Genomic DNA, 14015 nt, shown 5'->3' on the forward strand with positions numbered 1-14015 from the left:
AATTTAACGTTGGGTTTCCAGGCATGTCCAGAGACTGAAGAAGGGAAGTACCGTACCTATCTTTGATCTGCTTGGCAGCCTTTGAAGAAGAGGAGAGGAAGAGGAGGAGAAAGAAGTGGGACTGTTAGTACAATACAGATATATCATAGTTAGTACAGCCATGGAGGCACGGGATGGGAAACGGGCACGGGATGGGGTACGGGACGGGGTACGGGCACGGGACGGGGTACGGGCACGGGACAGGAAACGGGCACGGGATGGGGTACGGGACGGGGTACGGGCACGGGACGGGGTACGGGCACGGGACAGGGCACGGGATGGGAAACGGGCACGGGATGGGGTACGGGCACGGGACGGGGTACGGGATGGGGTACGGGATGGGGTACGGGCACGGGACGGGGTACGGGATGGGGTACATGGTCGGACTGGACACTCGCACGCTCGCCAAACTGACACACACGTATGCACGCACACACACACACACATATGCGCGCACACAGTGAGAAGCTGAGGAGAGCACGGTGAACAACGTCAAACACAGAAAAAGCAGCGTGACTGTTAACTTAAGATTCTGTTACTGTGTTATAGGAAATTGAGAAGGAAAATCATGTGTTTGTTAGTTTAGGAGAACACTATTACGTCATCGTATCGACACTTTGAAAGTATCCCCCCCCCAAAAAACAAAGAAACTCCATGTAGTTTCACTTTAGATTGAATACATACTACAACCTATGATTGCTATACGAGGCTCCTGACTCGTAAATCAACGTTGACCTTCAATCACTTCCTGGTAGTCCTCGTCAGCTGATCACATTCAAATAATGTTATTGTCTAAGGCTTACATATGGAGGGGTTTCAGTGCTAACAAATTGTATTTGAATTCCATCATTTTAGTATTTGTATTGGGACATCGAATTTAACATTTTTGAATTTGTAATGCACAATTTAATTGAATATTCAAATGCAATATTTATATATTAAGTTTCAATATGGTAGATATTGCATTCATTGTCTGTGTATCCAGTTGACAAACTATAATTTCAAGTTTATGGCCTGCAAAGCACCAGGATGTTGTCTCTGGTTTTGAATCTGAATTTAGAGAACGTAAATTGAAAACTGAATCTGAAAAGTTGAATACATGAAACTTTTATAGACTTGATACACAGACAATGAATGCAATATCTACCATATTGAAACTGAATATATCATATTTTGAATTTGAATATTTGAAAACCGAATCACTCAATTCAGTTTCAAATCATGATATACAAGTTAAACTGAAGAATTCTACGATTCAATGTGCACACAATGAAAACAAATATCAAAATGATAATTCAATATCCCATGGAATTAAAATGTCTGTTGGCACTGAAATCACTTCATACTTTCACACCCGATTATAAAATGTTTTTATCCTAGCCCTAGAGAACAGCAGCCTCTACCTTAGTGAACTCATCCTCGTCTTTAATATCCAGAGCATTGTTAGCAAACTCCAGCAGCTCCACTGCACTCTTCAAGGCACTGCCGCTCTGTGTCAGTTGATGCTGTGGAACAAACAGGGGGGAAAAGACATTTCAGATGGGTGAGCTGTTACAACAGTGAATGTAATTGACCTTGATACCTCATGTTGAAGCCCGATTTCAATAGAACTAACTAAAAGCATCCACTAATAAATAAAATAAATAAATAAATAAATAAATATATATATATATATATATATATATATATATATATATATATAAATAAATACATACAGTACCAGTCAAGAGTTTGGTCACATCGACTCATTCGAAGGGTTTTTCTTTATTTTTACTATTTTCTACATTGTAGAATAATAGTGAAGACATCAAAACTATGAAATAACACGTATGGAATCATGTAGTAACCAATACAGTGTTAAATCTAAATCTATTTTATATTTGAGATTCTTCAAAGTAGCCAGGAGGCTGAACAGGCTCTCACAACTGTCCTTCCCACAGGACAAAGTTAGCTACAAGGTCTTCTAATGGTCAGCTATCAGGAAGACGATCAGCTGCTATTGCTAAGCCTCCTCTCAGGTTCCAGGAACCCCAAGGAGAGAGGACCAGAGAGGGGGGAAAGGTAACAGAGAGTACCCCAAGGAGAGGGGACCAGAGATGGGGGAAAAGTAACCAAACACCTGCTTGGTTTTGGGAAGGCTAGCTGAGCTCACAGTGACACAATAACATGTTGGTTCATCAGCTGACAGACAAACTCATAACAATAGTATATGCTGGCAAAACAGCTTAAAAGGGCAACTCTTAGAAAAAATGCATTTAACTGTTAAAACGGATCATGAACAACAGTTAGTCTGTTATTAAAATGCCACTGACACGTTAATAACTTTGATGAAATAAAACACACAGGTGTATGTGTTTCCATGGGTCACATGACAAACACCTGTGTTTCCATGGGTCACATGACAAACACCTGTGTTTCCATGGGTCACATGACAAACACCTGTGTTTCCATGGGTCACATGACAAACACCTGTGTTTCCATGGGTCACATGACAAACACCTGTGTTTCCATGGGTCACATGACAAACACCTGTGTTTCCATGGGTCACATGACAAACACCTGTGTTTCCATGGGTCACATGACAAACACCTGTGTTTCCATGGGTCACATGACAAACACCTGTGTTTCCATGGGTCACATGACAAACACCTGTGTTTCCATGGGTCACATGACAAACACCTGTGTTTCCATGGGTCACATGACAAACACCTGTGTTTCCATGGGTCACATGACAAACATGTGTTTCCATGGGTCACATGACAAACATCTGTGTTTCCATGGGTCACATGACAAACACCTGTGTTTCCATGAGTCACATGACAAACATCTGTGTTTCCATGGGTCACATGACAAACATCTGTGTTTCCATGGGTCACATGACAAACATCTGTGTTTCCATGGGTCACATGACAAACACCTGTGTTTCCATGGGTCACATGATGAAAACATACACTGTGCAAAAGTTTGGTGTCACTTAGAAATTCTTGTTGTCCAAAACAACATAAAATTGATCAGAAAAACTGTGTAAACATTGTTAATGTTGTAAATTATGATTGTAGCTGGAAACCTAGAAGGGCAGCATCCCAGAGTCGCCTTTTCACTGTTGACGTTGAGACTGGTGTTTTACTGGTACTATTTAATGAAGCTGCCAGTTGAGAACTTGTGAAGCGTCTATTTCTCAAACTAGACACTCTAATGTACTTGTCCTCTTGCTCAGTTGTGCACCGGGGCCTCCCACTCCTCTTTCTATTCTGGTTAGAGACAGTTTACGCTGTTCTGTGAAGGGAGTAGTATACAGCATTGTATGAGTCGGCCCGAGAATTGAACCCTGTGGCACCCCAATAGAGACTGCCAGAGGTCCGGACAACAGGCCCTCCAATTTGACACACTGAACTCTGAGAAGTAGTTGGTGACGCAGTCATTAGAGAAACCAAGGCTGTTGAGTCTGCCGATAAGAATGCGGTGATTGACAGAGTTGAAAGCCTTGGCCAGGTCCATGAAGACGGATGCACAGTACTGTCTCTTATCGATGGCGGTTATGATATCGTTTAGGACCTTGAGCGTGGCTGAGGTGCACCCATGACCAGCCCACAAATGTTGATACTCAACTAGCCTAAAGAAGGCCAGTTTTATTGCTTCTTTAAACAGAACAACAGTTTTCAGCTGTGCTAACATAATTGCAAAAAGGATTTCTAATGATCAATTAGCCTTTTAAAATGATAAACTTGGATTGGCTAACACAACATGCCATTGGAACACAGGAGTGATGGTTGCTGATAATGGGCCTCTGTACGCCTATGTAGATATTCCATTAAAAATCTGCGTTTACCAGCTACAATAGTCATTTACAACATTAACAATGTCTACACTGTATTTCTGATCAATTTGATGTTTAAGGGACAAAAACCAATGTGCTTTTCTTTCAAAAACAAGGACATTTCTAAGTGACCCCAAACTTTTGAACGGTAGTGTGTGTTTCCATGGTGAGAATGAGTATGTGCGTTCAGAAGCAATTTATTAGGTACATCCATCTAGTATAAAGTCGGACCCCCATTCGCCTCCAGAACAACCTGAATTATTTGAGGCTTCGGGAACATTGCTCAATTGGTATCAAGGGGCCTAATGTGTGTCAGGAAAACATTTCCCACACCAGTACACCACTGCCACCAGCCTGTAACGTTGACACCAGGCAGGATGGGGGCCATGGACTAATGCTACTTAAACCAAATCCTGACTCTGCCATCAGCATGACGCAACAGGAACCGGGAATGGTCGGACCAGGCAATGTTTTTCCACTCCTCATCTGTCCAGTGTTGGTGATCACGTGCCCACTGGAGTGAAACACGGTCTGGTCGTCTCCTGCAATAGAACCATCCGTGACGAGGACCGACGAGTTGTGGGTTCTGAGATGTCGTTCTGCACACCACTGTTGTCCTGCACCGTTATTTGTCTGTTTGTGGCCCACCTGTTAACTTGCATGATTCTTCCCTTTCTCCTTTAACCTCTCATCAACCAGCTGTTTTCACCCACAGGACTGCTGCTGACTGGATGTTTTGGTTTGTTGCATCATTCTCCGTAAACCCGAGACACTGTCGTGCGTGAAAAGCCCAGGAGGCCGTTTCTGAGGTACTGGAACCAGTGCACCAGGCACTGATCATACCAGGCTCAGTCACTTAGGGCACTAGTTTTGTCCAGTCTAATGTTTAATCGAACAGTAACTAAAAGCCACGATGCCTGTCTACATGTTTCAATAACCATTATTATGGTATACCTAATAAACTGTCCGATGAAACAGTAACTGAATGCCTTGATGCCTGTCTGCCTGCTTTATATAACAAGCCACATGACTCCACTGTCTGCAGGAGCGAAACATTTTCATGAACAGGATGGTGTACCTAATAGACTGGCCAACGAGTGTATATTTTAATATAATATATGCCAAGTAGCAGAGGCTTTTATCCACAGTCACCTGCAGTCATGCATGCATACATTTTACGTATGGGTGGTCCCGGGAATCGAACCCACTACCCTGGCATTACAAGCGCCATTCTCTACCAACTGAGTGAGCTTGACGTAATGAGGACCAGCATACCAGGCAGTACCAGGCAGTGGTCAACATCAGAGAGGGATAAAGTGGTAATCTCTTATCTGGGGGTAATTTCAGACACTTTTTGTTCCTGCTCAATGGATTTAGAGAGTTGGCTAGGAAACTGCCATAGCAGCATGATGACATCACACACACCCCAGACTGGCTGAGAGAGGGGTATACACTAACCAAGAACCACAACAACACACATCCATCACTACCAATATATCACACACACACACACACACACACAGAGAGAGAGAGAGAGATCCCAGGCTGGGAATGGTGTATGGAGGCACTACAACAACACCCATAACGAACACTAGTGGTAAGGAGTGGAGTCACAGGGAGGAGGTGAGAGTCCAGGAGGAGGTGAGAGTCCTGGAGGAGGTGAGAGTCCTGGAGGAGGTGAGAGTCCTGAAGGAAGTGAGAGTCCTGGAGGAGGTGAGAGTCCTGGAGGAGGTGAGTTACAGGGAGGAGGTGAGTTACAGGGAGGAGGTGAGAGTCCTGGAGGAGGTGAGAGTCCTGGAGGAGGTGAGAGTCCTGGAGGAGGTGAGAGTCCCAGGGAGGAGGTGAGAGTCCTGGAGGAGGTGAGAGTCCTGGAGGAGGTGAGAGTCCTGGAGGAGGTGAGAGTCCTGGAGGAGGTGAGAGTCCTGGAGGAGTGGTGCCGGGAAAATAACCTCTCCCTCAACATCAGCAAAACAAAGGAGCTGATCGTGGACTACAGGAGATGGGAGCACGCCCCCATCCACATCGACGGGGCCGCAGAGGAGAGGGGTCAAATGCTTCAAGTTCCTTGGCGTGCACATCACCAAGGATCTGAAATGGTCCTTTCACTCCAACAGCGCCTCTTCAACCTCAGGAGCACCTCAGACCCTCAAGAACATTTACAGATGCACAATTGAGAGCATCCTGTCGGCCTGTTTCACTGCCTGGTACAGCAATTCCACAGTCCGCAACCGCAGGGTTCTCCAGAGGATGGTGTGGTCTGCCCAACTCATCCCCGGGGGCACACTGCCTGCCCTCCAGGACACCTACAGCACTCGGTGTCACAGGAAGGCCAAGAAGATGAAGGACCTCAGCCACCCGAGCCCTGGCTTGTTCACCCTGCTACCATCTAGAAGGTCATCAAGGACCTCAGCCACCCGAGCCACTGCCTGTTCACCCTGCTACCATCTAGAAGGTCATCAAGGACCTCAGCCACCCGAGCCCTGGCATGTTCACCCCGCTACCATCTAGAAGGTCATCAAGGACCTCAGCCACCCGAGCCACTGCCTGTTCACCCTGCTACCATCTAGAAGGTCATCAAGGACCTCAGCCACCCGAGCCCTGGCATGTTCACCCCGCTACCATCTAGAAGGTCATCAAGGACCTCAGCCACCCGAGCCACTGCCTGTTCACCCTGCTACCATCTAGAAGGTCATCAAGGACCTCAGCCACCCGAGCCACGGCCTGTTCACCCCTCTACCATCTAGAAGGTCATCAAGGACCTCAGCCACCCAAGCCACTGCCTGTTCACCCTGCTACCATCTAGAAGGTCATCAAGGACCTCAGCCACCCGAGCCACTGCCTGTTCACCCTGCTACCATCTAGAAGGTCATCAAGGACCTCAGCCACCCGAGCCACTGCCTGTTCACCCTGCTACCATCTAGAAGGTGGAGACAGTACAGGTGCATCAAAGCTGGGGACCGAGAGACTGAGAAACAGGTTCTATCTCCAGGCCATCAGACTCTTAAATAGTCACCAGTAGCCAGCCTCCGCCCAGTACCCTGCCCTGAATCTTAGTTACTGTTACTAGCCGGCTACCACCCAGTACCCTGCCCTGAACCTTAGTTACTGTTACTAGCCGACTACCACCCAGTACCCTGCCCTGAATCTTAGTTACTGTTACTAGCCGACTACCACCCAGTACCCTGCCCTGAACCTTAGTTACTGTTACTAGCCGGCTACCACCCAGTACCCTGCCCTGAACCTTAGTTACTGTTACTAGCCAACTACCCCCTGGTTACTCAACCCTGCACCTTAGAGACTGCTGCCCTATGGACATAGTCATGGAATCACTGGTCACTTTAATAACGTTTACATACTGGTTTACTAATTTCATATGTATATACTGTATTCTAGTCATGGTTCATCCAATATATACACTATCCCCGGCCAGTATGTTAGGTATAGAAAAATGGATCTCTCCAACAGACAGTGAGTCGTGGGTTGCTATATAAAGCAGTAAGGCATCGAGAAATTCAGTTACTGTTCCGTTGAACGTTAGAATAAAAAGAATGTAAAACTAGTGACCTACAAGGGCTTTGAGCGTGGTGTGATCATCGGTGCCAGGCTGATCCAGGACATTGAGCGTGGTGTGATCATCGGTGCCAGGCACGCCTGATCCAGTACCTCAGACTCGGGACTAGATGGGTGAATCTAATAAACTGGCCAGTGAGTGTGTATGTATACACTACATGACCAATAGTATGTGGCCATCTGCTCGTCAAACATCTCATTCCATAATCATGGGCATTAATATGGAGTTGGTCTCCCTCCCCTTTGCTGCTATAACAGCCTCCACTCTTCTGGGAAGGCTTTCTACTAGATGTTGGAACATTGCTGCTATAACAGCCTCCACTCTTCTGGGAAGGCTTTCCACTAGATGTTGGAACATTGCTGCTATAACAGCCTCCACTCTTCTGGGAAGGCTTTCCACTAGATGTTGGAACATTGCTGCTATAACAGCCTCCACTCTTCTGGGAAGGCTTTCCACTAGATGTTGGAACATTGCTGCTATAACAGCCTCCACTCTTCTGGGAAGGCTTTCCACTAGATGTTGGAACATTGCTGCGGGGACTTGCTTCCATTCAGCCACAAGAGCATTAGTGAGGTAGGGCACTGATGCTGGGCTGGCTCGTAGTCGGCGTTTCAATTCACCCCAAAGGTGTATAGTACCTGTAGATCCTGTGCCTTCATGGCCCCTTCCTGTTTGAAGGTGTTGGGTTAGGGTGAGGAGTCAGGTACTTGTAGTTCCTGTGTCTTCTAGGCCCCTTACTGTTTGATGGTGTTGGGTTAGGGGTCAGGTACCTGTAGTTCCTGTGTCTTCTTGGCCCCTTCCTGTTTGATGGTGTTGGGTTAGGGGTCAGGGGTTAGATGTCAGGGGTCAGGTACCTGTAGTTCCTGTGTCTTCTTGGCCCCTTCCTGTTTGATGGTGTTGGGTCAGGGGTCAGGTACCTGTAGTTCCTGTGTCTTCTTGGCCCCTTCCTGTTTGATGGTGTTGGGTTAGGGGTCAGGGGTTAGGGGTCAGGTACCTGTAGTTCCTGTGTCTTCTTGGCCCCTTCCTGTTTGATGGTGTTGGGTTAGGGGTCAGGGGTCAGGTACCTGTAGTTCCTGTGTCTTCTTGGCCCGTTCCTGTTTGATGGTGTTGGGTTAGGGGTCAGGTACCTGTAGTTCCTGTGTCTTCTAGGCCCCTTCCTGTTTGATGGTGTTGGGTTAGGGGTCAGGGGTTAGGTGTCAGGGGTCAGGTACCTGTAGTTCCTGTGTCTTCTTGGCCCCTTCCTGTTTGATGGTGTTGATCATACTCTCCTTCATCTCAACCAGGATGGTGAATAACCTGTCAAACTCCTCCTCCAGGTCAGACACTGCCTGTGGGGAGTTCACCTTGGAAAAATCACACACACATATATATATTGATTATCCTCTGAACCCAGAACCATATCTCTGCGTCACAAGAGTCTATAGATGGATCAACATGGCATATTTGGTAAATGGAAATTACTGTACAAGATTGTAGTATCAAGGTTATTATTGCTGTATGTTATGCTTAATGTAATTGACTGAGCGTTATGTATATATGGGGCGGCAGGGTAGCCTAGTGGTTAGTGTAGGGGCGGCAGGGTAGCCTAGTGGTTAGTGTAGGGGCGGCAGGGTAGCCTAGTGGTTAGTGTAGGGGCGGCAGGGTAGCCTAGTGGTTAGTGTAGGGGCGGCAGGGTAGCCTAGTGGTTAGTGTAGGGGCGGCAGGGTAGCCTAGTGGTTAGTGTAGGGGCGGCAGGGTAGCCTAGTGGTTAGTGTAGGGGCGGCAGGGTAGCCTAGTGGTTAGAGCGTTGGAATAGTAACCGAAAGTTCAAATCCCAGAGCTGACAAGGTACAAATCTGTCATTCTGCCCCTGAAGAAGGCAGTTTAACCCACTGTTCCTAGCCAGTCATTGAAAATAAGAATTTGTTCTTAACTGACTTGCCTAGTTAAATAAAAGGTTAAATAAATAAATAAAAATATAATCTTACCTGGACACCAGCCAGAGAGTGACTAAGTGTTTCCATAAAGTTATGGAGCTCCTCATTTTTATTGGCCAACGTGGTTATTATTCTCTGTAAGGCCTCCTGCAACACAAAACAATTTTTTTTTTATCAATTTATAATAATACATTTATATAGCGCTGTTCATTACGCAGGAATGTCAAAGCTCCAAGTAGAATATAGGTGGTGTTTCTAGCTATCCAGCTAGTTAAAACAGGCAAAAATGACCTAAATATAATGTTATGAAAGGTAGATGTAAATTCTTTGTGGTTAGCTAGCTTAGCTAAAAAGGATTTGTGGCTATCTGGCTAGCTAACAGTAGTAGCTAGCCAGTTAGCTCCATTGACTTGCTATCTACGCACACAACAATGGGTAAACATGCCAAAATTAACACAGTATTAATCAACGTATTAAGATTAGGGCTTTTATGGTGACCGTATTACCATCAAACCGGCAGTCACGAGTCATGACCTTACAGTAACTAGGTTTCTCCCAGCTCTGAGGAAGCTGATGGTCATTAGTAACCTACCAAACTTGCTGACTGCCTGGTACTCAGGACTCTACTGTCTCTCTAATCACTCGGAATCTAAAGCAAACGTTTTATGAGAGCCCATGAGCTCATGTTGTGCAACATTTCTATTGGCTATGCAATTGAGTGAGGAAAACAGAGTGATGGCCTCTATTAAAAAGAGGATGATCCCATCAGCTTTCTATAGGCTAGGCATATTGTTTCGCTTTACAACAGGAGTATAGCCTAGCTGGCTGGCATGAGAATGAACCAAGGGAAAAGCGTCCTCCATTCATTATTTAAAGACATATAATGATAATGGTCCATTCTAAATCAAAACTAATTTTACACATATACATCACATTTGGAAAGTATTCAGACCTCTTGACCTTTTCCACATTTTACAGACTTATTCTAAAAATTGATGAAATAATATTTAGTCCTCATGAATCTAAAACACAATACCCCTTAAAAAAAAAAGGTTTAGATTTTTGTACATTTATAAAAAAAAAGAAAACAGAATGACTTTACTTACATAAGTATTTATACCCTTATGCTATGAGACTGTAAATTGAGCTCAGGTGCATCCTGTTTCCATTGATCATCCTTGAGATGTTTCTACAATTTGATTGGAGTCCACCTGTGGTAAATTAAATTGATTGGACATGATTTGGAAAGGCACACACCTGTCTATATAAGGTCCCACCAGTTGACACAGTGCAAAAACAAAGTCATGAGGTCGAAGAAATTGGTCTGTAATGTTCCGAGACAGGATTGTGTCGAGGCACAGATCTGGGGAAGGGTACCAAAACATTTCTGCAGCATTGACGGTCCCCAAGAACACAGTGGCATCCATCATTCATAAATGGAAGAAGTTTGGAATCACCAAGACTCTTCCTAGAGCTGGCATCCTGGCCAAACTGAGAAAATCGGGGGAGAAGCACCTTGGTCAGAGAAGTGACCAAGAACCCAATGTGGCGATTGGAGAACCTTCCAGAAGGACAACCACCTCTGCAGCACTCCACCAATCAGGCCTTTCTGATAGAATAGCCATACGGAACCCACTCCTCTGTAAAAAGGCACATGACAGCCCGCTTGGAGTTTGCCAAAAGGCACCTAAAGACTCTCAGGACATGAGAAACTGATGGTCTGATGATACTAAGATTGAACTCTTTGGCCTGAATGCCAAGTATCACGTCTGGAGGAAACCTGGCACCATCTCTATGGTGAAGCATAGTGGTGGCAGCATCATGCTGTGGGGATGTTTTTCAGCTGCAGGGACTGGGAGACTAGTCAGGATCAAGGCAAAGATGAATGGAGCAAAGTACAGAGAGATTCTTGATGAAGTCCTGAGCACTCTGGAGCAGGTTCTCAGACTGGGGCGAAGGTTCACCTTCCAACAGGACAACGATCCTAAGCACACAGCCAAGACAACGCAGGAGTGGCTTCGGGACAAGTCTCTGAATGTCCTTGAGTGGCCCAGCCGGAGCACGGACTTAAACCTGATTGAACATCTCTGGAGAGACCTGAAAATAGCTGTGTAGCAACGCTTCCCATCCAACCTGACAGAGCTTGAGAGGATCTACAAAGAATGGGAGAATCTCTCCAAATACAGGTGTGCCAAGCTTGTAGCGTCATACCCAAGAAGACTTGAGGCTATAAATCGATGCCAAAAGGTGCTTCAACAAAGTACTGAGTAAAGGGTTTGAATACTTACGTAAATCAATTATTTCAGTTTTATTTTCAATACATTTGAAAACATTTCTAAAAATCTGTTTTTATTTTGTCATTATGGGGTATCATGTGTAGATGGATGAGGACATTTTTATTTTATAAAAAAAAAACAATTTTAGAATAAGGCTGTAAAGTAACAAAATGTGGGAAAAGTCAAGAGGTCTGAATACTTTTCGAAGGCACTGTATTATGTAATACAGGTATAGACCAGATTAAATCAAGAATAGTGTGATGGGGGACAATATTAGCCTATCACTTGTGAATGATGCCCAGCCTGATTTTTTATTTTTTTTGCAACTTTTTCAAATCATAGTCCCACATCTCATGTTATTCTTATTTACAATGACGGCCTACCAAAAAGGCAAAAGGCCTCCTGCTGGGATTATTATTATTATTATTATTTTTTAATATGTAGGACAAAACACACATCACAACAAAGAGAGACAACACAACATAAAGAGAGACCTAAGACAACAACATAGCATGGCAGCAACACATGACAACATGGTAGCAACACAACATGGCAGCAACACAACATAAAGAAATGGTACAACCAATATTGGTCACAGACAACAGCACAAAGGGCAAGAAGGTAGAGACAACAATACATCACGCGAAGCAGCCACAACTGTCAGTAAGAGTGTCCATGATTGAGTCTTTGAAAGTAGAGATGGAGATAAAACTGTCCAGTTTGAGTGTTTTGTTGCAGCTTGTTCCAGTCGCTAGCTGCAGCAAACTGAAAAGAGGAGCGACCCAGGGATGCGTGTGCTTTAGGGACCTTTAACAGAATGTGACTGGCAGAACGGGTGTTGTATGTGGAGGATGAGGGCTGCAGTAGATATCTCAGATAGGGGGGAGTGAGACCTAAGAGGGTTTTATAAATAAGCATCAACCAGCGGGTATACAGAGATGACCAGTTTACAGAGGAGTATAGAGTGCAGTGATGTGTCCTATAAGGAGAATTGTTGGCAAATCTGATGGCCGAATGGTAAAGAACATCTAGCCGCTCGAGAGCACCATTACCCGCCGATCTATAAATTATGTCTCTGTAATCTAGCATGGGTAGGATGGTCATCTGAATCAGGGTTAGTTTGGCAGCTGGGTTGAAAGAGGAGTGATTATGATAGAGGAAACCAAGTCTAGATTTAACTTTAGCCTGCAGCTTTGATATGTGCTGAGAGAAGGACAGTGTCCCGTCTAGCCAAACTCCCAAGTACTGGTATGAGGTGACTACCTCAAGCTCTAAACCCTCAGTGGTAGTAATCACACCTGTGGGGAGAGGGGCATTCTCCTTACCAAACCACATGACCTTTGTTTTGGAGGTGTTCAGAACAAGGTTAAGGGTAGAGAAAGCTTGTTGGACATTAAGAAAGCTTTGTTGTAGAGCGTTTAACACAAAATCCAGGGAGGGGCCAGCTGTGTATAAGACTATATCATCTGCATTTAAATGGATGAGAGAGCTTCCTACTGCCTGAGATATGTTTTTCATGTAAATTAGTCTAGTCCATAGTCCTATATGTTTCAATAAGGTTAGTATCACACCTCATGTAGTCTAGTCCATAGTCCTATAAGGTTAGTATCACACCTCATGTAGTCTAGCCCATAGTCCTATAAGGTTAGTATCACACCTCATGTAGTCTAGTCCATAGTCCTATAAGGTTAGTATCACACCTCATGTAGTCTAGTCCATAGTCCTATAAGGTTAGTATCACACCTCATGTAGTCTAGTCCATAGTCCTATAAGGTTAGTATAACACCTCATGTATCCTAGTCCACAGTCCTATAAGGTTAGTATCACACCTCATGTAGTCTAGTCCATAGTCCTATAAGGTTAGTATCACACCTCATGTAGTCTAGTCCATAGTCCTATATGTTCTAATAAGGTTAGTATCAGTTGAACAGTGATTCGTTGACACGCTGGGTGGGCGGGTGTTAAGAAGCGACCTTTGCCTCCCGAGCGCGTTGGGAAGTTGCAGCAATGAGACAAGATTGAAAGTAGGGCGATAAAGGTGGAAAAAATTCGAATAAATTATAATTATTATATTCAGCTCAAGGGCACAACGGCCACTGGCCACAAAAGGCATGGATTTTTAGGGGGCATTACGGCCAAACAAAGGGGATGTCGGAAATGTGAGGCTTATTGTCAAGTGCAAATTGTGAATGAGAGACTGATGTAGTGTGTACAGCCTGCGCAAAAAAACAAACAAAGTGGAGCTCATGTCGTTCAAGCAACTTTTTTCAAATCATAATTAGAGTCGCATCCTGCACGACTTAGAATGTATTAAAAATCAAAACATATAGCCCAACGTTTGTAGAGCAACTGAAGTTGCATAAATTACTCTAAATGAAGCATATAGGAGGACCTAT

The 14015-nt window shown here is 44.8% G+C and overlaps 1 protein-coding gene across 4 annotated transcripts in view; it reads right to left on the reverse strand.

The window, feature by feature from the left end:
• The window catches only part of LOC109880397 (FSD1-like protein), a 66748-nt gene that overhangs the window by 37784 nt on the left and 14949 nt on the right, over positions 1-14015 (reverse strand). For all 4 annotated transcript variants that reach the window (XM_031826033.1, XM_031826032.1, XM_031826031.1 and 1 more), the window contains exons 2-5: positions 9395-9490; positions 8639-8770; positions 1443-1544; positions 57-79 (exon numbers count right to left, since the gene is read on the reverse strand). In XM_031826033.1, the coding sequence (XP_031681893.1) occupies positions 57-79; positions 1443-1544; positions 8639-8770; positions 9395-9490 (353 nt within the window). The remainder of the gene's footprint in view (positions 1-56; positions 80-1442; positions 1545-8638; positions 8771-9394; positions 9491-14015) is intronic.

This window comes from Oncorhynchus kisutch, linkage group LG6 (genome assembly GCF_002021735.2).
Source record: "Oncorhynchus kisutch isolate 150728-3 linkage group LG6, Okis_V2, whole genome shotgun sequence".
Classification (NCBI taxonomy): Eukaryota; Metazoa; Chordata; class Actinopteri; order Salmoniformes; family Salmonidae; genus Oncorhynchus; species Oncorhynchus kisutch.